Source organism: Nyctereutes procyonoides, unplaced genomic scaffold (assembly GCF_905146905.1).
Source record: "Nyctereutes procyonoides isolate TBG_1078 unplaced genomic scaffold, NYPRO_anot_genome, whole genome shotgun sequence".
Lineage (NCBI taxonomy): Eukaryota > Metazoa > Chordata > Mammalia > Carnivora > Canidae > Nyctereutes > Nyctereutes procyonoides.
The window spans coordinates 22,781,377-22,806,108 of record NW_026575136.1 but is presented as its reverse complement, the minus strand read 5'-3'; the positions used below and the strand labels follow the sequence as shown (position 1 = coordinate 22,806,108).

Here is a 24,732-nt window from a genome sequence, read left to right as displayed (position 1 = left end):
GGTTATTTGTTATGCAACAGATAATGAACACACACAAAAAAAACCAAAGTTAGGAAATTTGACATTTGCCAAGCTTACAGTACACAAAACTGGGTTAGTTGGCTTTCAGGAAGGAAGAAGAAAAGGTCATTAAAACTTGCAAAATAGAATTCCTTCCACCTAGTTTATTTTCTTTCCTCATCTATCCTGAATATGGTTAACAGTATCTTCTTCCTCTGTAAGCCACTAATCAAAACAAGATCAAAACAAGATTACAATTGAAGAGGAGTTAATCCCAATAAGAGCACTCTTACAGTATATCAAAGATACTAACCTTTCCAAACAAAAATAGTGTATAAGGTAAAACAGGTATGTGAAAACCATTCCAGGAAGATACCAAAATAAATAAATATTTATTGCATACTTACTATATTTGAGGGTCTGAAGAAACCCTAGAAAACCTTTAGTAAAGGCTTTGCCTCTCAAAAAAGAATTTAAAACTTTTGCCAAGGGAGACCTCTCCTATTCATTAATTTTTTATGTGGATGCCAAGTTAGCACAGTATGGAAGTAACAGTTCTTCTGAAACCTGTACTCTGTGTTGGTGGCAAAGTACATGTCAAAGACAGAAAAAGGGATGAGCACTCTCACTTTGGCCGGCAAATTCACAGCACTGCCTTTAACATTCCCAATGCCATTCTTTAGCCAGGAGAGACGTAGGTCACAACTTCAAGATCAAGAGATTCTGATTTTAAAACTTAATGTGTGATAAGAAAGGAAAAAAAGTTGTAACAACAAAAGAAGAAAACAAATATAAATCTGAAGAATATAGGGTTTGTGGCTAAATGGGCTTTCAAAATGTGGATGTTGGGACAACTGGGTGGCTCAGCAGTTGAGCGTCTGCCTTTGGCTCAGGTCATGATCCCGGGGTCCTGGGATCGAGTTCCACATCGGGCTCCCCGCAGGGAGCCTGCTTCTCCTTCTGCCTGTGTCTTTGCCTCTCAAGAATCAGTAAATAAAATCTTAAAAAAAAAAAAGAAAAAGATTCTCTCTTTCCCTCTGCCCCACCCCCTCACACACTCTTTTTCTCTCTAAATAAATAAAATCAAATAAAACAGATTAATCCATGTCACTCCTCTGATTAAAGCCCTTGCCTGACCTATTGTACTTGGAATAAAATGAACACTTCTCATGTAGGTCACAAGGTCCTACATAAACTGGTTTCTCTAACTTCGTCCCTGCCTGTCCTCCTTGCTCCAGCCACAATGGTCCTCTTTTCAGAAGCCAACCTATTTTGTACTTTTCTGCTTACTACTCCTCTGCTGGATTTCCCCTCAAACCCCCCGATGTTTCATGACAGGCTCGTTCTTTCTCATAATCTAGGTCTCTAGCTTCTCTGGGAAACATCTCTAAACCAGCTACCCCCACCCCCACTTCTCACTTACATTCATCCCACTTTCTGGTCTTCACTGCATGAACCCATCTGAAATCCCTGTGTTTTCTTGTCTGCCTCACCTACTAAAACAGAAGCTTCATGAGAGCAAGGACCTTGCCTGTCTTGGTCACCAGTTTACCCGACACCCAGAACAGTGCCTGGCACATGGTGACACAGTGAGTGTTCCGCACGTATTTGTTGACTGACTGTGTTTCATCACTGTAATAAAAACTACTACATCAGCAGTTTACTGACTGCTTTATATATGCCAGGTGTTTTGATCTTTAAACTTCAAAATAACCATATGAGTTAGATATTCATTAAATCTATGTTACTATGAAGAAAATGAAGTAATTTGCAAAAGGTCACCCAAATGACCTTGAGTAAACTATTTAACCTCTCGGAAACCATTTTTTTTCTTTTCCCTTGTAAAATGGCAGAACTAGAATACCAATCTAGGTTTTCTTGAGCTTTAAAATCCCCATGCTTTTGTTTCAATGCAGCGAGCGATTTTTTTTCTCCACCTTTATCGAAGTATGCTTGACAAATGAAAGTTGCGTACATTTAGGGTATATCCTGCGATAATTTATTACATATACACATTATGAAGTGATTACCACGGTTGACTTAATTAACACATCTATCACTTCACATTAGCTACCATTATCCAGTGATTTTTTTTAAGGTTTTTTTTAAAAAAGATTATTTATTTATTTATTTATTCATTCATTCATTCAAGACAGAGAGAGAGAGGCCAGGAGCCCGACGTGGGACTCGATCCCGGCACTCTAGGATCACATCCTGGGCCGAAGATTTTATTTTTAAGTAATCCCTATGCTCAACATGGGGCCTCAACTCACAACTGTGAGATCAAGAGTCACATGCCAAGGACGCCCGGGGGGGCTCAGTCAGTTAAGTGTCTGCCGTCAGCTCAGGTCATGGTCCCGGGGTCAAGTCATGATCCCAGGGTCTGGGGATCAAGCCTGATGTTAGGCTCCCTGCTCAGTGGGGAGTCTGCTCTGGCCCCTGCCCCTGCTCCAGTGATTTTTTTTTTTTTAAAGATTTTATTTATTTGAGAGAACAAGTGAGAAAAAGGAGCAGGAGGGAGAGGCAGAAGCAGCCTCCCTGCAGAGCAGGGAGCCTGATGCGGGCCCAATCCTGGGACTTGGGGATCATGACCTGAGCCAAAGGCAGATGCTTAATGGACTGAGCCATCCAGGTGCCCCCCTTTCAGTGATCCTTAACGCACCTCCCATGCTAATCTTCTGCTACAGTGAGCCTCTCTTACTGAAGGGAGAATGTCAGGCAGAGTGCAATGTCTCGTACCATGGCAGTGCTTATAAATGGACCACGGCAAATATTCTCTCCTATTATACAAAGAGACAAGAGACAAGAATGATGGAACTTAAAAGGTTTTCTCCCTAGAGTGTCTTACAAAGAAATGAATGACTTTAATGGACAAAGGATCCATATGGCCAGGATGTCCTAAAAGGTGTCCTTCCTTTGTGTGGGAGACAAGCCTACATGATTTCTAATGTACATTCAAGCTCAGTTTACACCTGCACCATCAATTTCAGTAGTCTAGTCTACAATAAGCCAGCGAATAAATACACGTATTTATTAACTTAATGCTTCAAAGACTGAGAATTGAAAGGCACAATGTGATTCGGAAACCACCCTTGGTGAGTAGTAAAGACAAGAAGTCACAATACCTCCCCTGCCTTCACCACACAAATTTCCTTCCTCCCACGTAGTGTTGTGCGGCAGGGAACCATGGTCAACCTGTAACCGCCCTCGTGGGGCGCCCACTAGTCAGAAGGTGCTGAACAAAGGTAAGGAAAGAAGATGGCACAGGGCTATGGAGGGTGTACCAAGGTACACAAATGAAAGTTCTATTTTAAAGGGTGAATGCACAGTTTCCTGACAAACAAGCCTATTTTCAGATAACATCTGCAAAGAAGTCAAAGAGGTTACTTGGTTTCCTGTAAGCCGGGGAGAATCTGAACTAGGTACGATGGAACATGAGGATCGTGCGTCCAACACACACCTGTGCAGATCACAGATTCATGATACTGAACAGTAAGACTAAAAACCCTGCTGGAATTCCAAAGCAGATAAATTAGGGTCATTCTTGACAGAAGGATTCACTACAGCTCCCCGTTACGTTAGCCTCTCTCAGGATGTATTTAAATATTGAGGCAATTTACAAACAGCTGTTCCAGAAACAGATCCACTGTATACACGATGGCACATCTGTCTTCAGAGGCTGCGAACCAAACATTTCTCTCCATCAGCTTCTACCTAAAACTCTTCCATTGTTATTCTGAAAATGTCTAAGTTATCATTGAAAAGTGCCTCATACTGTCCCAGAATACCATTTCTCTTTCTCCAATAATTTCCCTGCAACACAACCAAAGCATGTCCACGTATGACCCTCCTACAAGGCAGTTGACATTTGCCCCTTGTCTACACCTATCTCATCATACCCCGCCTGCTCCCACATTGCCCAGGGACCTGAAGAGCTCCACAGAGACGTACATTCCTTCGGACCTCATCACTCCCTTCCCCTCTCTCTTCCCCTCCTTTTGTCATGCTTCTGTCAATACCACCATTGCTTCTTCCACTTCTTGATATTTTCCTTTCAGTAATTTCTGTCACTCATGCAACCAAAAAAATCCCTTATAAAGGAGATCTAGGATGAGGACTTTTTTTTTAAAAAAAGATTTTTTTAATTTATTCATGAGACCCACACAGAGAGAGGCAGAGGGAGAAGCAGGTTCCCTGCGGGGAACCCGATGAGGGACTCGATCCTGGGACCCTGGATCACAACCTGAGTCAAAGGCAGACGCTCAACTGTTGAGTCACCCAGGTGCCCCTGGTATGAGTACTTTTTAATTTGGCAAGGACAAAAGAACTGCAGTCCATAGGTCAAAGAGGCAACTGGAGGAATAATTCATCACCAAGCTTCTGGAATGACCCAGAAATCTCTTAGCATGATGGAAATGCCACTGAGTTCAGGTTGGGGTCAGCAGACATGGGCTCTAATCTGCTTTTGTCAATAACTCTGACTCTGGCTAAATGATAAACGCTGGAAATCTCATTTTCCACCCAAATGTTTGCTCACTTTGAAAATTTAAATGTTCATAATAGCAGAGCTCTTGTTCCTTCACAGAACTGTAAAGATAAGATGGTTCTGAACTCAAGGTATTTTGGAAATTAAAGAATAATATTCAACAATCTTGGCTCCTGCCTTCTTTTTTTTTTTAAGATTTTATTTATTCATTTGAGAGAGAGTGAGAAAGAAAGAGAAAGATGAGTATGAGAGGGGAAAGGCAGAAGCAGATTCCTCGCTGAGCAGGAGCCAGACATGGGACTCCATCCCAGGAGTCTGGGATCATGACATGAGCCGAAGGCAGATGCTTAACTGACAGAGCCCCCCAGGTGCCCCTTGGCTCCTTTCTTAAAGACAAAAAAGATGTGGGGCAAGTGCAAAAATGCCACTTGAGGAGTAGCAGATGAGGAGACCCTGGCCAGAGTCTTCTGGTATGTCTGGAGAGTGAAGTATTTTTTTTGTTTTCAGTTAAATCTTTATTTTTCTTTTTAAAATTTAAATTCAATTTGCCAACATATGGTATAACACCCAGTGCTCATCCCATCAAGTGCCCATCACCAGTACCCCATCCCCCCACCCAGTGAACTACCTTTTATTTATTTTTATTTATTTTTTTAAAGATTTTATTCATTTATTCATGAGAGACACAGAGAGAGAGAGAGGCAGACACAGGCAGGGTCACATCCTGGGCCGAAGGTGGTGCTAAACCACTGAGCCACCCGGGTTGCCCGTGATCTAACTTTTATATAAAGAAGGAAACAAAATGAAACAGAACTGGAGTTGGAACCTTGGGATTCATCTAACGAAACCCATATATAAAATGTTAATTCTAACTATCCCCTACTGTCTGGCCTCTGCTTAACTAATTTGGGGCCAGGGCATTACTTCCTTGGCAGCAGTTGTGTGATCTGCATAATTACATAACTGACGGAGCCTATAATCTACACTCAAAATGTTTTCACTTAAAAAAACAACAGGAAACAGGAACATCTTGAACTGCACATCGAGGCTCAACAACATTTGCAAAGGACAGAGATGCCTATGTCAGTTGCTTTGGGATCAGAATTTTTGATGCTTTAACGAGAAAATAAAGGTCTAAAAATCATTGTGGACTTCTGGTTCAAGCCATTTCAGCACACTCACTAACGCTCCCACTTCCCTCCAATTCCCACAGAGATGATCAAAAGAATAAAATAGGGAAACCATCAGTGCTGAGAAATGGGCATGGACAGCATCCACACACAAAAACTACAGGTGATTTCTGTAACATAAAATATAGGCCAGATATACTGAGGATAGGGAGCAGCAAGCCATCCATGTGCTATGAAAAAGCCCAATTAGAAAGAAAGCAGAAGAGAGGAAACCTCAATCTATGGGGTTCCTTCAGAAAATATATTGTGTCAGAGCCCATGGAGAGCAAGAATTTAAGGGTGAGTTACACTTGGCTTAGAGTCCATCCTAAGTGAGGGACCTCTGAGGCTGGTTCCCAATCAAGGGAATCGTTCTAGTTAGAGACAGGGGGATGCTGCCCCCACTACTGTTGGGCTACCAAAACAAATATACAAGAGAAACTCAGTTTCTCAGAAAAACAGAGAAACTCCTTATTATAGCCATCTCCAATGGCTCTCTCTGTAATTCGCTGCTGGCTTGTCAAAAATCAAAATATAAAATATTGTCAAAAATTTTAGGCAGATCATTACACATAAATAAACACAGGACTCAATTTCAGTAAAGCCCAGTGTCATGCATGGGAAACAGAAAACGTGGAAGGCCGAGATCTTAGGCCAGTGATCCCACCACAACCAGAGATGGGAAGCCTCTGTGGTTGCCTAGAGGCAACTTCATACAGCATCACTTCATGCAGCTCCTACAACTCTGCCAAGTACAGAAGACTTACTCTCATTTTATAGACTTGGCAACCAACAGTAATTAGTGTACTTACTGAAAAAAGATAATGAGATATAGAAGTTATATTTACTTCCTGGAGAGGTTTCCTAAGTTTTCAGAGACCCTGGTTCTATGAAGTGTGAGAACTTAGTAGCTGAGTGTCCCAACTGGCAGATTTCAATGGTCACAATTCCTGGGTAACAGTCCAGGCAGTGGGGATATAAAAGTTAACAAATGTCACCTTATTAAGATTGGTGACAGACAATGATTTCATCTAGAGGGGCTGCATTAACAGTGGTTACTCCTACCCCATACCTCTTGGCATGAGAGGCTAAGGAACAGATGTCAGGCATCCAAAACAACGTGTAACTCAAATGAGGCATTTACAGAAGACCTATTTTATCATCTACATTAGGCCTTGGGAAGCAGAGGAGGATCTTAAGAGTCTAAGTTTCCTGACTTATAATCTAGGGTCCTTTCCATTTGTAGTGGACTCTTAAATTACCTCCTCAGCATGTTATGCTGGCCCACTTTCGTTTGGTAATCCACGTAGTTTCTGGAAAGCTGACTCAACCCAACTTCTCTCCTGGGTCTAAGCCAGCAAATGGGCACATTCCATCTCCTTCGCCACAGTGACAGGTGTAGGGACAAGCATGTCGTTGAAATTAGTTAGCAAGAGTGAATCTTATTATGATTTTTGCTGGAACAAAGATGAATGCAAGGAACAGTCAGGAGAGCTCTTGCAACTATGTAGAAAGTCACTCTTGGAAGGAAGCCAAAAACAAGAAAGGAGGGGCAAAGATGAAAACAAACCAATTCTTTGAAAACAGGGCTGTCCTCAGCCTCTCTTGAAGCCCAACCTGCTTCAAGACTTTTCAGTTAGAAGATTCCGGAACCCCAGAACTGACAAAGATCTAAATTATAATTTTAGGTTCCCCATGTTAACTTCAAAACATTATCACAAATAAGCCGGTTATGTAATAAAAACTGCATACATCAAAACCATGTAAAATAGAGAGCATGAGTCCTTAGACCATGGACCTCCCAATCTTGACTGGTTTCTCTGCTTCTAGTGGAAACTATAATGGTGAACCAAACCCCTGAGAGAGAAGGTCTGCGGTGCTGGTGCCATCAAGTGACTTAGATCACATGGTTTCTCCTGCCTGACACTGCTGCAGCAGACCAACTTTACCTGTAGTTGTGGAAAGGGGCTGTTTCCTATTCCTCACACCTGACCCTGGAAGTGAAAAATCTCTCAATATTGGTATGATCAGAAGAAAAATCAGGGTTGAATCAATCAACATTTCAAAAGCATCGTGTTGGTGAAATACTTAAACAATAAACATTTATTATATATGCTTTATCTCATTTGTCTACATATTAATATATACTTATTTTTTTGGCTGCATTTTTTTCTTCTTTTCTTTCTTTTTCTTTCTCTCTTTCAAAGTAAACTCTACCCCCAACATGGAGCTCAAACTCACAACTCTAAAATCAAGAATCACAGGCTCTACTGACTGAGGCTTGGCTACACTATTTCAACACGAGTTATAGAAATCTTACCCGTAGAGGCACCTGGGTGGCTCAGTAGGGTAAGCATCTGCCTTCAGCTCAGGTCATGATCTCAGGGTCCTGGGATTGAGCTCCACATCACTGCTCAGCAGGGAATCTGCTTCTCCTTCTTCCTCTGCCCCTCCCCCACTTCATGCTAGCTCGCTTTCTTTCTCTCAAATAAATAAAAATCTCTAGAAACAAAAAAGAAATCTTACTCCTAAATAATACTTTTTTTAAGTAGGCTTCACGCCCAACGTGGGGCTTGAACTCACGACCCTGAGGTGAGAGTTGCATGCTCTACCAGCTGTGCCAGCCAGGTGCTCCATCCCCTAAATACTTCAGCATGCATCTCCTTGGAATAAAGACATTCTTCTATAGAGCTACAGTACCATTATCATATGATTCCCTAATATCTAATACACTTGTTAAATCCAAATGGTTTTACTAGTCCCCAAAATATCATCTATAGTTGATGTTTTTGAACCACAACCCAATAAATATTTATGCATTATACTTGTTTTTTATGTGTTCTTTAGTCTCAAACTGAAGGAAAAAATGTTTACATTTTCCAAAAATATTTAATGCAATTCATTGTCAAATGAGATATCTTCCTCTACGTTAGTCTACACAAACTCCTGGAGAACAGACCCAAGAGAAGAACCTACCTGGGGGGCTAAGAAGCAGAAGAACCTCCGTGTGCTCCATAGCCTGCAGGAAGTCACTCAGTTCTGTGACCGTACAACCTTTCTCACCCATCAGCTTCAGTAAACATAAGCTTGGACTTCCTTCAGGCTCCAAGACCTTAAGAGAACACTGCTCCAAGTCCAGACAACTGCAAACAACAGATTTAATTCAAGTCAACAGGATTCTCCAACAAGATATGCCTGCTACATGTCTGGTATGAACTGCTGTAGGGATAAACTGTAAGTCACCGGTGCAGTTATTTACGTTATGAATGCTCCTGTCCTTTCCTTCTTCTGCCATCATAGAGGATTCCTCTTTATGCCCTTCTCCAACTCAGCTCCTGTGACTACTAAATTAGAAGATGAGAGAAATCTTGAAACAGGATAGAAGTTTGGCTTTGATGTCAATAAAAATTTTTATCTAATTTGGGAATACTGATTAGAAAGACCAGATACCTTTCTCTACTCATTCTTATGCTTTTATAAAGTATAATATGACCCAAGAAAGAGGCATTTTGAAAAATGAAAAAACTTAATATACAGTATTTTGTATTAGCAAAGTAGTGTGCTTACATATATAATCAATATGAGTAAAGATAAGGAAGAGTGTTTGTTCTGCATGATATCATTTTTATTAGTAAGAATATATATTTGTTCTTATATGTACAGAGTTAACTTTGACAAGATAGCCAAGAAGCCAGTAGTAGTAATTCTCCTACAGAGGAGAGCCAGGGCAGCTGGAGGATTCACTTTTTACTATAAACTCTTGTGTACCGTCAAATTTTTCTTACTATGTGTGCTCATTTTTTCAACAGTTTTTAAGACTAGCAGTACTGCTAACATTCAAAGTACTTCTAAGCATCTAGAAATACCTTAATACAGGGGCAAGACAAACTCTGGTCTGTGGATCAAACCCACCCAGCCACCTGATCTTGTAAACAGTTTGGCTGGAACACAGCCTCACTCGTTCACATACGTATTTACAGTGGTGGATGGCTGCTTTCCGTTGTAACAGCAGAGGTGAGCAGTTGGTCCACAAAGCTGAAACACATGGACTATTTAGCTCTTTGTAGAAAAAGTTTGCTGACCTCTGTCCCAAAGAACCTACTCTCTGTCTCACTGCCCTTTTGTTAAAACTATTCTTTTAACTATCACTAATTTTTATTTATTTTTATTTAAATTTAATCTGAGCCAACACATAGTACATCATTAGTTTCAGATGTGGTTTTCAATAATTCATCAGTTGCGTATAATACCCAGTGTTCATCACATCACATACTACCACTATTTATTTATTTATTTATTTATTTATTTATTTATTTATTTATTTATTTATTTTTAATTTTATTTATGATAGTCACACACACACACAGAGAGAGAGAGAGGCAGAGACATAGGCAGAGGGAGAAGCAGGCTCCATGCACTGGGAGCCCGACGTGGGATTCAATCCCGGGTCTCCAGGATCGCGCCCTGGGCTAAAGGCAGGCGCTAAACCGCTGCGCCACCCAGGGATCCCCGTACTACCACTATTTAACATACATATACCATTTCCTTTTCAATGTCATTGTGTTCAGTAGGCATATATAAGGTTAGAAAGACAGGCTAAGGTCAGACAACAGAAAGTCATAAATAACAGGACAAGGAGTATGGACTTCAACCATTTCATAGGAAGGGAAAGCACAAGTATGAAACATTCAAGAGAAGAAAAACAAGAAAGTTAAACCAAACAATCAAAACAACAACAAAAACCCCAAAATCTTCCCAAAGAGACATAACCAACAACAAAGGCCAACCAAAGCCTTTAGATAATCTCCATGACATATTGCAGAATTCGTACCTCACACACCTTTGCAGCGACCTCTCCCTTTCCTGCCAATTTAAATTCTAGTCCAATATATAAACTAGTTTCTCTGTGGAGTTCACCCAGACCACACAAGTCCCCCAAACACAGGTTAGAGTCGCCTCATGGTGCTTATCTTACATATTAAAGGTTGGCAAATTTCAGTAAAGTGCCAGAGGGAACATATTTTAGGTTTTATGGGCCATACAGTCTAGCGCATGTTTTTCTTTCTTGGCTTTTGTTTTGTCTTACAATTTTTTAAATATAAAAATAAATCTTAGCTCATAAACTGCAAGAACAGGCAGTAGCCCAAATCTGGCTCACGGATTGTTGTTTGCAGACCTCTGTTTTCTAGGTCTCAATTGACACAATTTTGCCTTAAAACTGTGTGCTTTTCTTTCATAGGCATGTCTTCTCTACCTAACCAGATCGTAGTACTCCTAGAAAACAGAAACCCCATATTTTAAACCCCTCAATACCTAAAATCTGCCTTGCCCACATTCATTGTTTGTATCTGAATGATTATGGAGTGAATTTCAATCATAACTAAAAAGGCTGGACGACTAGATGGAAGGAGTCAGATACAACAGCATCACAGCTGTGCCAGATGCATGGTAAGCAAGTTTTTGTATGACTTGGAATTTTTTTTTTTGTTTACGAGAGAGAGAGTGTGCACAGGTGCACAGGTGTGCCCATGCATGCAGGGGGTGGTAGGGTAGGGTGGGGGGAGAGAGGGATAGAGAGAGAATTGTAAGTAAGTAGGCTCCATGCCCAGTGTAGAACCCATCGTGGGGCCCGATCTCATGACCTTGAGATCAAGAGCTGAGTCAAAATCAAGAGTTGGACATTTAACCAACTGAGCCACCCAGGTGCTCCTGAATATTCTTAATCCACATTCATTTTGATCAGTTTTATTAAAAGGCTACCATAGCATTTATATTAATGGTCACTCAAAATTTTAAATTCTGTGGTGAAGTTGGTAATCTCATAACTTTAGGGAAAAAAATGTATTCAACCAAAATAATTTCAATCCCGGATCATCCATCTCACAGGATTATTAGAATTAAATTAGATAATCCATGCTAGAAGTACTTAGAACAGTGACTGGCAAATAATAAGCATTCAATAAAAGGGAGTTCTTGGGGGATCCCTGGTGGCTCAGTGGTTTGGTGCCTGCCTTCAGCCCAGAGTGTGACCCTGGAGTTCCGGGGATCAAGTCCCGCATCGGGCTCCCTGCATGGAGCCTGCTTCTCCCTCTGCCTGTGTTTCTGCCTCTCTCTCTCATGAATAAATAAATAAATAAAATCTTTAAAAAAAAAGGGAGTTCTTATTATGCAGTAGAAATATGAGATATTAAAAGAACATTAATTTCCTAATTATGCTGATTTCTGAAACTGTTTTAGCTTTTCCTTAAAACTGTTTTTGAGTAGTTACTAGTTTGGTAATCCGATCATGTTGTTCAAGGCCTCTTGTCTCTAAATTCACTAGGTTTTCCTTTCTAAGTGTCTCAGATTTATGTGTATATTCAATACCCTATTTTTGTTAAATGTGACTCATCATTACATAGGTCAACTGTTCCCAAAATCTGGACTGTAGACTAGTGGCAGCATAATCTGAAGTCCATGGTAAAATGATAAAAATAAGGACTATATGACTGCCTTTTACTTCAAGATGGTCTTTCCTATTTTTTTAGAGTTAAAGTGTCCTTTCTTTTATGGAATAATGGTGACTATGATGACAGCAACAATGAAAGCTGGGGAGGGATGCCTGCTGGTCCTCTATTCTGTAAAATTTTCTTTCATTAGTTCCTATAACACCCAGGTCAAGAAACCAGTATTAGAGACAATAGAAGGATTACTATTCTTTTAAATAATTAGAATTAAGATCTATAAAAACAAGGATGCTGTATGCTAAATATACACACACGCATTTTTTTATGATTCAGAAAGGTAGTCAGAATCTGGTACATAAAATTCAGAAGCCATCTCATCAAATGCAGCCAAGTGATGCTTTGATGTTTATACTGATACAGAAGAAAGAGAAAAACAGTTTGACTTCTTTCTTCCAAATGAAGAAAGAGGCCAAGCTGAAGTAGACAAAAATTTCCAATACAAGAGGCACGGGAGAAAAACAAGATTCTGTATCTCCTTTCCTTTTTTACCGACTTTCTGCACGGGCCCTGGCTTTCAGCTAAAATGATGCCTCTACATACCCAGACCCTTTCTTTCCTTTTTTAGTTACATTCCTGTAAGACTATACTTTGAAGTGGTTTCTATCAGCCCTAATTTGGAATTTCTCATTTAAGTTCAAAGACTATTACCGAAACAAACGGGTTTTGCTTTTAAGAAAAAGTATTCATCTTCACTATAAAAAAATATGTACCCAAATAAAACACATCATGCATTCCTTGGGGTACAAATCATGGCCCCGCTTTCAGGTTCTTTTGCTTCTCTTCTTGGAACATTTACTCTTTGAAATCTCTATTCATTAACTCAGCAACTACTTATTAGTCATCTAAAATAGGCCAACCATTTTTTCTAGGTTCTTTAGGATACTGTAGCAAACAAGACAAAATTCTCTATGATCCTGGATTTTACTCCAAGATACACACACACACACACACACACACGCACAGGCAGGCATGAGAGGTGTGTGTGTGTGTGTGTGTGTGTGTGTGTGTGTGTGTGTCCATCCAATGGTCGTAAGTGCTCTGGAGCAAAACAAAGCAAAGCAGGGGGATAAGTAATGCTGGAGTGGACGTACCGGGTGGTTTTAAATAATGTGATCACAGAAGACCTCATTGAAGGAGGTGACTTGTGAGCAAACACTTGAAGAGGTAAAGGAGGGAAGTCAGACAGTTCTCCTGTGGAGACTATCTCAGATGGAGGAAACAGCAAGTACAAAGACCCTCCCGTGTTCAAGTCAAAAGCGAGAAAGCAAGTGTGCTGAGAGCAAAGAAAGGGAGGAAGACAACAGGGTCCAAGAGATAAGTGGTTAGCTAACTGGTGTTTTTATACTGAAACAGAAAAGCAGTTAAGGGGTTTTGAGCAGAAGAAGGGTAAGACTCGACTGAACCTTTTAAAAGTAGTAATAATTCTCACTGCCATGCTGAGAACAGCCTGGGGGCAGGGGCAAAGTGGGAGAAGGCAGGCAGCTCCTGGAATGATCCAGGTGAGAGAGGCTGGACTCCGGATGCACAGGAGGTACAGCAGACGAGGGTCGCTGAGAACACGGATGTGCTGTGTAAAAGCGGAGTCGGGGCTGATGGTGAAGTTTTGGGCCTGAGCGATCGGAGGGGTGCAGTCGCTATTTCCCGAGATAAAGAAAACTGCATGAGAAAGACGGCTGTGGAGGAAGAAGTGCTAAGTTTTGGAGGGGTTCAAAGCAAAGATAGGAACCAAGAGTAATCCACCCTGAGACTTAAGGATACACCAAGAAGGGGACTGGGTGAGGACGTGTAGGTGGAGACACAAGGCCTGAACCCTACAGCACTCCAAATTTCTGACACTGAAGAGACAGGAGATCTTTTGTTTCGGCTTTTCACAGGTTCTCATGCTTATAAACTGTGTGAGGGCAGAAATCTGCAGCTGAAGACGCCTTCAGTGCAGCAGGTGCGCAGTGACGGGTCTCCTTGGCCCACATCCCACAGCCCCCTTCCAAGCTCTGCATGGAGTCCAGGCAGCAGGAGAGCCTCCTGAAAGTTCTGGCACCTCCAGGGCTCCGAGGTCCCACACCAGCACACAGTTTACGTAGCTTGGCCAAGACACTCGGAACCTGCATCTAGCTGCACTGACAGCAAAGGCTGTTCAGTAGCAGGGTGGTTAGGAGTGGAATTAGGGCTGAGTTTGTAATTAGGGCATTTCCGTGTGCACACGGTCGTGGGAAGCTAAAGCATAATAAGCCTGGATGGACTCTGAGTCACCCAGAATCGTATGAAGACATTTATTCCTAATCTGTGAGAGACCGTTCAGGATGGGCTCTTGTGGTCGATTCAGCAAATTTTCATCTATTTGAGGAAACATGTATAGAGTCAGAAAAAAAGTGGAAAGAAACAATAGGCAACCTGTGAAGACCTTAGGGAAAAAGTCCACATCCTCATGGGAACTGTGGTCCACTTGGACTGTCACTCTTTAATTCCTCGATCTCACACTAGAGAAAAATATCTTTGGGATTTTCTGCTATCATAGATACTCTTCTAGTACCAATATGAAATTACTCTGAAATAGCTTTTCTTGGTTTTACATAGAGAAAGCGTCCCCAGCTTACCTTGCTCCTCAGATGTCACTCTCCAGTCCCTTAGTTTCCAGGGCTGCCCTTCTGTTATGCCAGCTTAATTCTGATTTTGTTAATGTTCTCCTATTTTATTTTCCAGCCTGCAGAGGTGCCCCCACTCCCACCATCACTCACCTATTCTTTTTTTTTTTTTAATTTTATTTATTTATTCATGATAGTCACAGAGAGAGAGACAGAGAAGCAGAGACACAGACAGAGGGAGAAGCAGGCTCCATGCAGAGAGCCCGACGTGGGATTCGATCCCGGGTCTCCAGGATCGTGCCCAGGGCCAAAGGCAGGCGCCAAACCGCTGCGCCACCCAGGGATCCCTCACTCACCTATTCTGAACTAATCTTCATCAACCTGGAAGTCTAGTGAAATCCCATCTATCTATCTTTCTTTCTTTCTTTCTTTCTTTCTTTCTTTCTTTCTTTCTTTCTTTCTTTCTCTCTTTCTTTCTTTCTCCTCCCTCCCTCCCTCCTTTCTTTCTTTCCTTTTTTTTTTTTTTTAAAGATTTTTTTATTTATTTATTCATGATAGTCACAGAGAGAGAGAGACAGAGAGGCAGAGACACAGACAGAGGGAGAAGCGGGCTCCATGCAGAGAGCCCGACGTGGATCGATCCGGGTCTCCAGGATCGCGCCCCAGGCCAAAGGCAGGCGCCAAACCGCTGCACCACCCAGGGATCCTCCCTCCCTCCTTCTTCCTTCTCCTCTTTCTCTCTCCTTCTCCTTCTTCTTCCTTCCTTCCTTCCTTCCTTCCTTCCTTCCTTCCTTCCTTCCTTCCTTCCTTTCTCTTTCCCCTATCTGTTTCTTTTCAGACCTCCCACCCTGGAATTTGCCAGATTCTAGGAATATATGCACTTTGTTGCCTGTCACCCCTTGCGAGGCTGCTGCCCTTCTCTCCATACTACCTTCATCAGAGATGTGGCCTCAGATTTTTTATTAGTTTACCAAACAAACCATTCTGTAGCCTTTGGGAAAACCCAACTGGAGGCTTGGGGAGGAACACTGAGCGCGTGATGTCAGGTACCCATCACTTTCTGATTCCATCAGGCAAGCTTCTTCAGCCGCAGGGCCTTCCTTTCTTTTCTTTCCTCCACTGCCAAATTAGGAGTACTCATTCCCAGGCCCTCCTCAGCAGAGTCCAGAGCCTTCTCTAACTAGCATACGAATCACAAACTAACCAATCCCAGATCTGATGATATGATCTCCAAAGAAGAAAACATTTTTCTGTTAAGTCTAGAAATTCAGAAACCTATGGACCTAATGTAATAGTATTTTGGATTTTTCTTTGCACAACCTAAAAGAAGCATGTTCCCCCCCCCCCCCCCGGAACAGAAAATTGTGCCATCTGTCCGCTCAACTTTGTGAGTTTACCACTTCTTAATTCCAACCTCACATGTGGCCAAAGAACCCTAAATCATCATGACCCCAGTTTAACCCCAAACTCTGAAACTCGAGGTTGTTGTGAGGGTTAAAGTAGATAATACATGGAGATGCTTAGTGCATTAGTATACACTAAGTGTTCAATAAATGATAACCTATTGTTATTATCACTATTCACATCCCACATAGCGTTTTGGACATGTTATTTGTGAATGCCCCGGAATAACAGTTCATTACTAGGTAGGCCCCTTGTGAATAGGAATAAGATATTTGTCATCTTTTTATCCTTTGGAACGTCCAGCTCATAATAGGCCCTGAAAACAAACATAACTGTGAATGAATGACTCCCCTTTCCAAAGTATTTACTCCAAAGTGCCTAAGACAGGTTCCATGCATAGAACACAGAATCTTCACTGATGCCTCCTGTTCTCAAGGAGTTTGTCAAAAGACGGAGAAATAATTACAGTACAAGCCAAGGTTTAGTCATACAAGGAGTTACAAGAACTTCTCAGGGATTCCCAGGCAGACCAAAATCCCAACAACGGTACAGAGGAGTGGTTCAAAGTGTGGTCTGGGCATCTCTCGTGCAGTTCCTGGGACCCTGGCGCCGCAAGGTCAAAACGGTCTTTCACAGGAACACTGAGATGCTATTTACCGTTTTCATCTACCTTCGGAGGAAACGTACACTTTGGAGCATCCTGCGTTCCAGGGCCCGGGATACAGCGCAGCCGCAGCCGAGTGAAGGCAGCAACACGGAATAGGGACCCGACGTGCAAGGGACCTTCACAACGTAAAACAAAGCCTCTTGTCTAACTAATTTTTGCCTGCTTTGGAAAAGCCTCTTTTTCCAAAAAAGAAAAACACGTCACTTCTGTGAACACGTAACAGATCATTCTTTTTTAAAAAGTCAGCACATTAACGTTTCTTGGTCAGTGTCCCCCCTAGGTATGCGGGTGGCACACGGAACCCGCAAGCAGCCCTCTCCGGGGTCCTCGGGACTTGCCGGCGTGAAAACAAGTCCCGACACCCCAGGGCGGCCGCTCCGAGCCCGGGAAGAGGCCAACGGTGTTGCTTCCAGCCCCGTCCCTCGGGCCCTCGAGAAGGGGCCCCGGGAGGCCGGTCCGATGGAGGGAGGCGGCGAGCTCCAGGTTCGGCCTTTCCCACCACGGCGTCGCCCGCAGCCCCCCTGCAGGACCCGCCCCCGCGCCCCCGCTGCCCCCGCTGCCCCCGCTGCCCCCGCTGCCCCCGCTGCCCCCGCTGCCCCCGCCCCCACTCGCCGCGCAGGCCCCGCGCCCCGCCCTCACCTGAGCCGGAGGCGCCCCCGGCTCCCCGCCACCTCGGCCAGCCTCCTCCAGCCCCGGCCCTCGGGCGCTCGGTCCAGGCTCCCGCCGAGCCTCCGCAGCAGCGGCTCCGGAAGGCGGTTGAGGGTCGCGCCGCCAGGCGCGGGGAGCGGCGGCCCCGAGGGCGCGGCCGGGGGCGGCTGCGAGCCCGGGGGCGGCGGGGCCTGCGGCGGGGCCTGCAGCAGCTCCCCGCACAGCGAGCCCGCGAGCGCCGCGCCTCCCGCCGGCCGCATCGCCGGCCTCGGCTCCGCCGCGCCTTCCGCTCGCCCCCTCGCTCGCCCCGGCGCCGCGGAGGCAGGGGCGGAAGGACCAGCCCAGCCGCGCCGCAGCGCTCTCGGAGGAGGAAGCTCCGCCGCCCGCCCCGCCGACACAGCTTTGCCGGGGCCGCCGGCCGCTCCGCCCCGCCTGCTGCGCCGGGGGCGGGGCCGGGGCCGGGGCGGGGCCTGGGATGGGGCGGGGCCCGGGCGGGGCGGAGCCGACCCCCTGTGCGCGCGGCTGCGGGAACCTGGTGCTGCGCCAAGGGGGCGGGGCCGGGGCCGGGGCGGGGCCTGGGATGGGGCGGGGCCCGGGCAGGCGGGGCCTGGGCGGGGCGGGGCCGGGCGGGCGGGGCCGACCCCCTGTGCGCGCGGCTGCGGGAACCTGGTGCTGCGCCAAGGGGGCGGGGCCTGGGGCGGGGCGGGGCCTGGGATGGGGCGCGGCCCGGGTGGGGCGCCTAGGGGGCGGGGCCTGGGGCGGGGTCACTCCCTGCGCGCTAGGCCTGGGTGCTGCGCCGAGGGGGCGGGGCCCGGGCGGGGCCATTCCCTGCGCGCGGCCCTGGTGCAGCGCTGAGGGGGCGGGGCCTGGGCGGGGCGGCTGAGACGCGCGGCTCCGGGGCGGGGAGGTGGGGTCGGGGCTGAGCGGGAAGGTCGCGGCGGCTGCCGCTGGCGGAGGAAGCCGTGGAGGGCAGCGCCCGGGCGGCTGGGCTCCGGCGAGGACGCCCGCGGCGTCGGGGCTTCCCAGGCCGTGGGAGGAGGGTTGCCTCACTCCGGGGACGCGGGGAGGGCGCCCGGCGCCCCAGCGCCCGCCCGGCCGCGCTCAGCTGACTCCGTGACTCGGTGCGGCCCGCGGCGCCACCCGCAGCCGCGTTGGGCGACCTCAGGGGAGGCTTCCCCGTTTAGGGTTTGATGTGTAGGCATTGCTAAGGGAAGTGGTTCCTAGACATCAGATACCTAATGGAAATTTGCTCGAAATCTGTGCCTACACTTTTTTTTTTCTTAACTGGATGGCAGATCTTGCAAATGATTGTTTTTAGCAGGAATTGTCTGGTTTCCTCCGAGTCTGACTGCCCCCCATTGAAAACTGTGGAGTAGCCTGGGGCAAAAGCAAGCAGCTCCTGAAATGCGACCGCAGCCAGATTGCCGCCCTTCCCCTCCAACTTCTGGTGCCATTCGTTTTTTCGTCACACAGGACAGCAGGATCTCCTGCACCCAACTCTTGCAGCCTTCTGGCGAGGGAGTTGATCCCTGCCGTCTCCCATCACGTTAAGCACAAGCAATCGCTATACTTTTTTTCATCCGGTGTAAATGCAGAGTTCAGAGAATGCAACGGCTAAGTGCCTTTAGATCCGGAAAGATCTGCTGGAGTCTAGTTTTATGACCTTGAATAAGTTACTTAACTCTCTGCCTCACCTGTTAAAATGGGACCGAAGACACAGTAGTGGGTATAAACTTGTTACCAGAATTAAGGGAGCTGATGATGTACCTAAAGCACCTAACTCTGCTTGTCACATAGTAGGTGACAAATGCTAGTTTTTATCTTTACAAACGCTAAAGCCTGTTTCATACTCAGCTTGACTTGATACCCTTTCCCGGACACTTCTTGGTGCCTCCCTGTTTTGTTCTTAGTCATCGGACATATAGGAGAATCTATTAGCTTGCATGGGCCAGTTATGGAAATCAAGTCTTTTAGTTTTTACTGGTCTAGTCTTTATTAGTCAACTAGTCTTTTAAAATTGGGATTCAGGGGATCCCTGGGTGGCGCAGCGGTTTGGCGCCTGCCTTTGGCCCAGGGCGCGATCCTGGAGACCCGGGATCGAATCCCACGTCGGGCTCCCGGTGCATGGAGCCTGCTTCTCCCTCTGCCTGTGTCTCTGCCTCTCTCTCTCTCTCACTGTGTGACTATCATAAATAAATAAAAATTAAAAAAAAATAAAATTGGGATTCAACCGGCTTCTTTTCTCTAAGTCTGCTATGTGCTCAACGTTGCTTATGCAGCTTCTCAAATGTGCCTAGGGGTCAAATGCACATCTATCTTATTCTGCACATCTATCTTATTCACCCTGGGAATCCTTCCTTAATTTGATCAGGTGCTTCTTTATCCACATAGCTCAGCTAGATACTGACGGTGTCCATCCCCTCCCATGTCCTCCTCACCCACTCTTCTCCTGCCAGCAGGACTGCCTCCCGCATTTCATTCTACTCTGGGTCCTGTTTTCCACCTTGAAGTTTTGTTTTATTTTATTTTATTATTTTTTAAAGATTTTATTTATTCATGAGAGAGAGAGAGAGAGAGAGAGAGGCAGAGACATAGGCAGAGGGAGAAGCAGGCTCCATGCAGGGAGCCCAACGTGGGACTCGATCCCAGGTCTCCAGGATCACGCCCTGGGCTGAAGGCCGCACTAAACCGCTGAGCCACCCGGGCTGCCCCCATTTTATTTTTTTAAGTAGACTCTAACCCCCGACATGAGGCTTGAACTCACAACCTCGAGATCAAGAATGCCATGGTCTACTGACTGAGCCAGCCCGGTGCCTCCTACCTACCTTGCAGTTTTATAACCTATTCAGTCACCCCACCCGCCACCCTCCAACCTCTGCCATGGACTGACATTACATCTTACGATTGGTCTTTTTCTCCTCTTAATCAAATATTAACATTTTTATTATGTAATTTCACCCCCTGTGGTTCTCTTAAGGGGCATGACAGTTTAATAGGGAAAATTATGACCTTTAGAATTAGCCCTGAATTTGAATGTTGATGCTGCCACTTACTAGAGACATGACTTTAGGCAAGTTACTTTAACCTCTCAGCTTCAATTTCTACATCTGTAAAAGCAGAAGATAATAGTACCTGCTTCAAATGACTCTGTGAGAATGAAATGAGAGAAAATAATGTATACATATAAAAAGTGTCTGGGAGAAGTAGATGCAGGGTATGTTAGTACTCTCAAAACTGCCACATTAATTTTGGGAACAAGGTAATAAGCAGTAATTCCACTTCCTTTCCTATGCTAACCATTGCAATCATACGTAGATAGGAGTAAAATGGAGAGTGGAGATCTGGCTTTTAAATGCACCTTCAAAGTTCATGCATATCTTTAGATGATATGCTTGGGAGCTCTTCCTCATTTGTTAAAAGTGACATAGATCATTGTAATCCAGACAATCTGCAAGAAGCTTGTGGTTTCTTTCTATGGAAATCCATTGATGTAATCTTCAAAATACAAATCTGGAAACTGACTCACAAGTTTCTTTTCCTTTACAGAATTTGACTTTAGATGGTATTCTAACTAAATACGCCAGGACAACATGTTATTTCATATCTGGACAGGTTTTCAAAGGCCGGGTGCAGGAGGAAACCTGCAAGTCCTGGGACTGGTGTACAATGGAGGGGGAGGATGCAGAAGTCCTGTAACTTACATGGCACCCCTGTCTTTCACCCTCATTCCATAACCAGTACCCTTCATGTCCTCTGGCTCTGCTCTGTGTTGAGGCCACTCAGTGCACCCTCAGAAACAAGGCTCTCCACACCCACTGCAGTCCCTTCTTGCTGCCATCTCCCAAAGAATTAGGGGCACTTTCCCATTTGGATTTCAACTTTGGAATAGTAACTGTCATAATAATTTTCCATCATAATGAATCATCCATACCAAAGACTACAATTACTTGTCTAAATTCATTCATTCATTCATTTATTCACTCATTCATTCGATCATTAACAAATATTTACTGATGCCTACCTTGTGCCAGGCTCTATGCCAAATACTGTTAAAGGATAGTTTTTATTAAGGCTTTTTTGGGGGAGGGGGCAGTTTTAGATTCACAGCAAAGTTGAGGGGAAGATACAGAGATTTCCCATATACCCTCTGCTTCTACACATGCACAACCTCTCCCATTATCAACATCCTGCGGCAGAGTGGTACACGTGTTGTGACTGATGAACGTCCACTGACGCATAACCACCCTAAGTCCATAGTTTACATTAGGGTTCACTCTTGGTGTTGTGCATTCTGTGGATTCAGACAAATGTATAATAACATGTATCCACCATTATGGTAGTATACCGGTGGTATTTTCACTGCCCTAAAAATCTGTGCCCCACCTATTCATCCCTTTACCCTTGAACTCTCATGAGACTATCAATGGATAGTTTAGCAGTGCTTTATGACATGGAAGACCTTCATGTGCAATACAATCACGTCATTATCTCCACTTTTCCTTCAGAGTCAAGAAAACACATCTGAGTGCTAGTATGATGATAGAAATAATTTTAGGTATCATGATAAATACGGCACTCTGATAGGAAAAGCCTTGAAGTCTTATTTATTATCTACAAAGCAAATCATTCAGAAACTCTGATACTTAAATGATCATTACTAACAAATCACTGGGGACCCTTTTCAGCTCAAGGTAGGAATTGCAATTGAGGTGCTATTTCTCATGGCCATGAGATGCTTTGTTGGGGTATTCAAGAGTACTATTAACCTACCCAGTAGTCTTTTGACTTTGTGACAAAAACAATTTCATTGGGCTACAATGTAATTAATGAAGGAAGTCAAGCAGTAATACTCACCAACTACTAATCAGTAGTCTCTTAGGATGTAGGAGGAACACCTGTGTTCTTCATCTTTGGCTATCCTTAAGAATCATGGGGCACCTGGGTGGCTCAGTCGGTTGGGCACCTGACTCTTGATTTCAGCTCAGGTCATGATCTCAGGGTCCTGGGATTGAGCCCCACATCAGATTCCAGGCTCGGGTTGGGAGTCTGCTGGAGATTCTCTCCCTCTCTCTCTGCCCCTTCCCTGCTCTCATGTTCTCTCTCTGAAATAAATAAATCTTTTCAAAAAATATTTTATTCATTTATTCCTCAGAGACACAGAGAGAGAGGCAGAGACACAGGCAGAGGGAGAAGCAGGCTCCATGCAGGGAGCTGGACGTGGGACTCGATCCCAGGACCCCAGGATCACACCCTGAGCCAAAGGCAGATGCTCAACCACTGAGCCACCCAGGTTCCCTCAAATAACTAAATCTTAAAAAAAAAAAAAAAAAAAAAAAAAGAAGAATCACATGAGGGCAAGGCAATTCATCAAAAAGCTAAAGTGCACTTTGGCAGCACATATACTAAAATAGCAATGATACAGAGATAATTAATATAGCCCCTGAGCAAGGATAATAGCAAATTTGTGGAGCATCCCATGTATATATTTTTTGTATCTGTATGAGATGATGGATGTTAACTAAACTGTTGTGATAATCATTTCATGGTATATGTAAGTCAGATCATTATGCTGCGCATCAATTATATCTCAATGAAACAGGAAAAAAATTAGACATAGAATTACCATATGATCCAGCAGCCTCACTTCTGGGTATATAGCCAAAAGAATCGAAAGCAGGCACTCAAACAGCTCCTAGTACACCAATATTCATAGCCTCATTATTCACAGCAGCCAAAAGGTAGACAGCCCAATGTCCATTAACAAATGAATGGTAAAAAAATGTGGCATTTCCATGCCACGCAGTATTACTCAGCCTTAAAAAGGAAGGAAATGCTGATGCGTATTTACAACATAGATGAACCTAGAAAGCATTATGCTAAGTGAAATAAACCAGTCACAAAAGGATAAATGCTGCATGATTCCAATTATATGAGGTACCTAAAAAAGACAAATTCATAAAGACAGAAGGTGGAATAGAGGTTACCAGGGCTCGTGGGGGAGAGGGAATGGGGAGTTATTGTTGAATGGATACACCTTTTGCTTGGGATAATGAAAAAGCTCTGGAAATGGATAGAGCACAACATTGTGAATGTACTTAATGCCACTAAAAGTACAAAAAAAAACCCTAAGCATACAAAATTGTATGCTTAAAAATGGCAAAAATGGTAAATTCTATGTTACAAATAGTTTACCACATACACAAAAAGAATCACCCAAGACACACTGATACCTGGGCTCTAGTCCTCAGAGATGCTAAATTTAATTGGTCTCAGGTTAGGCAGCAGTAGCTTTTGATGTATCCCTCAGGGTATTCTAACCCAGACAGGCGTAAGAAGGGATGCTTAATCTCCAGGGCAGTGAGGCTCAGCCTTGACTACACATTAGAACCATTTAGGGAGTTTTAAAATACAGTGGAGTCTGTGATTACACCCAGGATTCTTATTTAATTGGCTTGGGGCTCCTGCCTGATCACCGAGATTTTTTTTGAATTCCCTATCTGATTCTAGTAGGCAACCTAAGGCGAGAACCTTTGCTCTGGGAACACCCCAGGATCTCTGCCTTTCATTCCACTTTGGGAGAACGAGTATTTCTCTATGCTAATGATGAAATCAGGGGCAGAGTCCAAAGGTCACTTGATTCCTTCTCTTTCCCTCCACAGAGTCAGAATGCTAAAAATGGAGAAGCAAAGACCTGTAGAGGGCCCAGGAGAAAAGGGTGAAGATCCATCTATTAGGCTCACTCTTAAGAGAAAGGCTCTTTCTTGTAGGCACCTAGCTCTTAACAGCTTCTAACACAGGCAGTGCTCCCCACTTCCTGCCTTTGAATTCCTCTCTGTCCCCAGGAGGGGCTCAGAGCTGACCTGCTCAGCCAAGGCCCCAAAGAGCCAGGGCTGCTAAGAGTATCTCAATTAAGGGGCTATATTGCTGGTGCATGAAAAACTGGCCAGTTTATCTTAAAAGAATATCGAGATGGTAGACATACACCATCCTCTGTGTGATCCTGACTTACCTTCAGCCAGTTTGTCACTTATGTCTTCCATGGCATTTGTTTTTCTGTTCTTCTATATAAATATTGGCTCATTCTGCTTATTAGGTCCCATTATATCCTGCTATCTTGTTTAGGAATGCCTTAGTCCAGCCCTACTTCCTTGGAACCAAGGCCAACAAGGCCAGGGGTGAAGCAGGGATTTAGTCATGCAGCTCAAAGGCAATGTGGGATCAGGGTGGCCCCTAAAGATAAGAAGTATGGAGAGGGCAGAGGAGGCCAGTT

The 24,732-nt window shown here is 44.5% G+C and overlaps 1 protein-coding gene and 1 non-coding gene across 3 annotated transcripts in view; one reads left to right on the top strand and one right to left on the bottom strand.

Moving 5' to 3' along the window:
* The window catches only part of LOC129495500 (mucosa-associated lymphoid tissue lymphoma translocation protein 1), a 62,983-nt gene extending 45,139 nt beyond the window's left edge, over positions 1-17,844 (bottom strand). For both annotated transcript variants that reach the window (XM_055303069.1, XM_055303070.1), the window contains exons 1-2: positions 17,454-17,844; positions 8,632-8,798 (exon numbers count right to left, since the gene is read on the bottom strand). In XM_055303069.1, the coding sequence (XP_055159044.1) occupies positions 8,632-8,798; positions 17,454-17,722 (436 nt within the window). In that variant the 5' untranslated portion in view covers positions 17,723-17,844. The remainder of the gene's footprint in view (positions 1-8,631; positions 8,799-17,453) is intronic.
* A 4,998-nt stretch (positions 17,845-22,842) lies between these two features.
* On the top strand, positions 22,843-22,946 carry LOC129495631 (U6 spliceosomal RNA). The gene has a single exon (XR_008661572.1). It is a non-coding gene; the product is annotated as a U6 spliceosomal RNA (small nuclear RNA).
* The last annotated feature ends 1,786 nt before the right edge of the window (positions 22,947-24,732 follow it).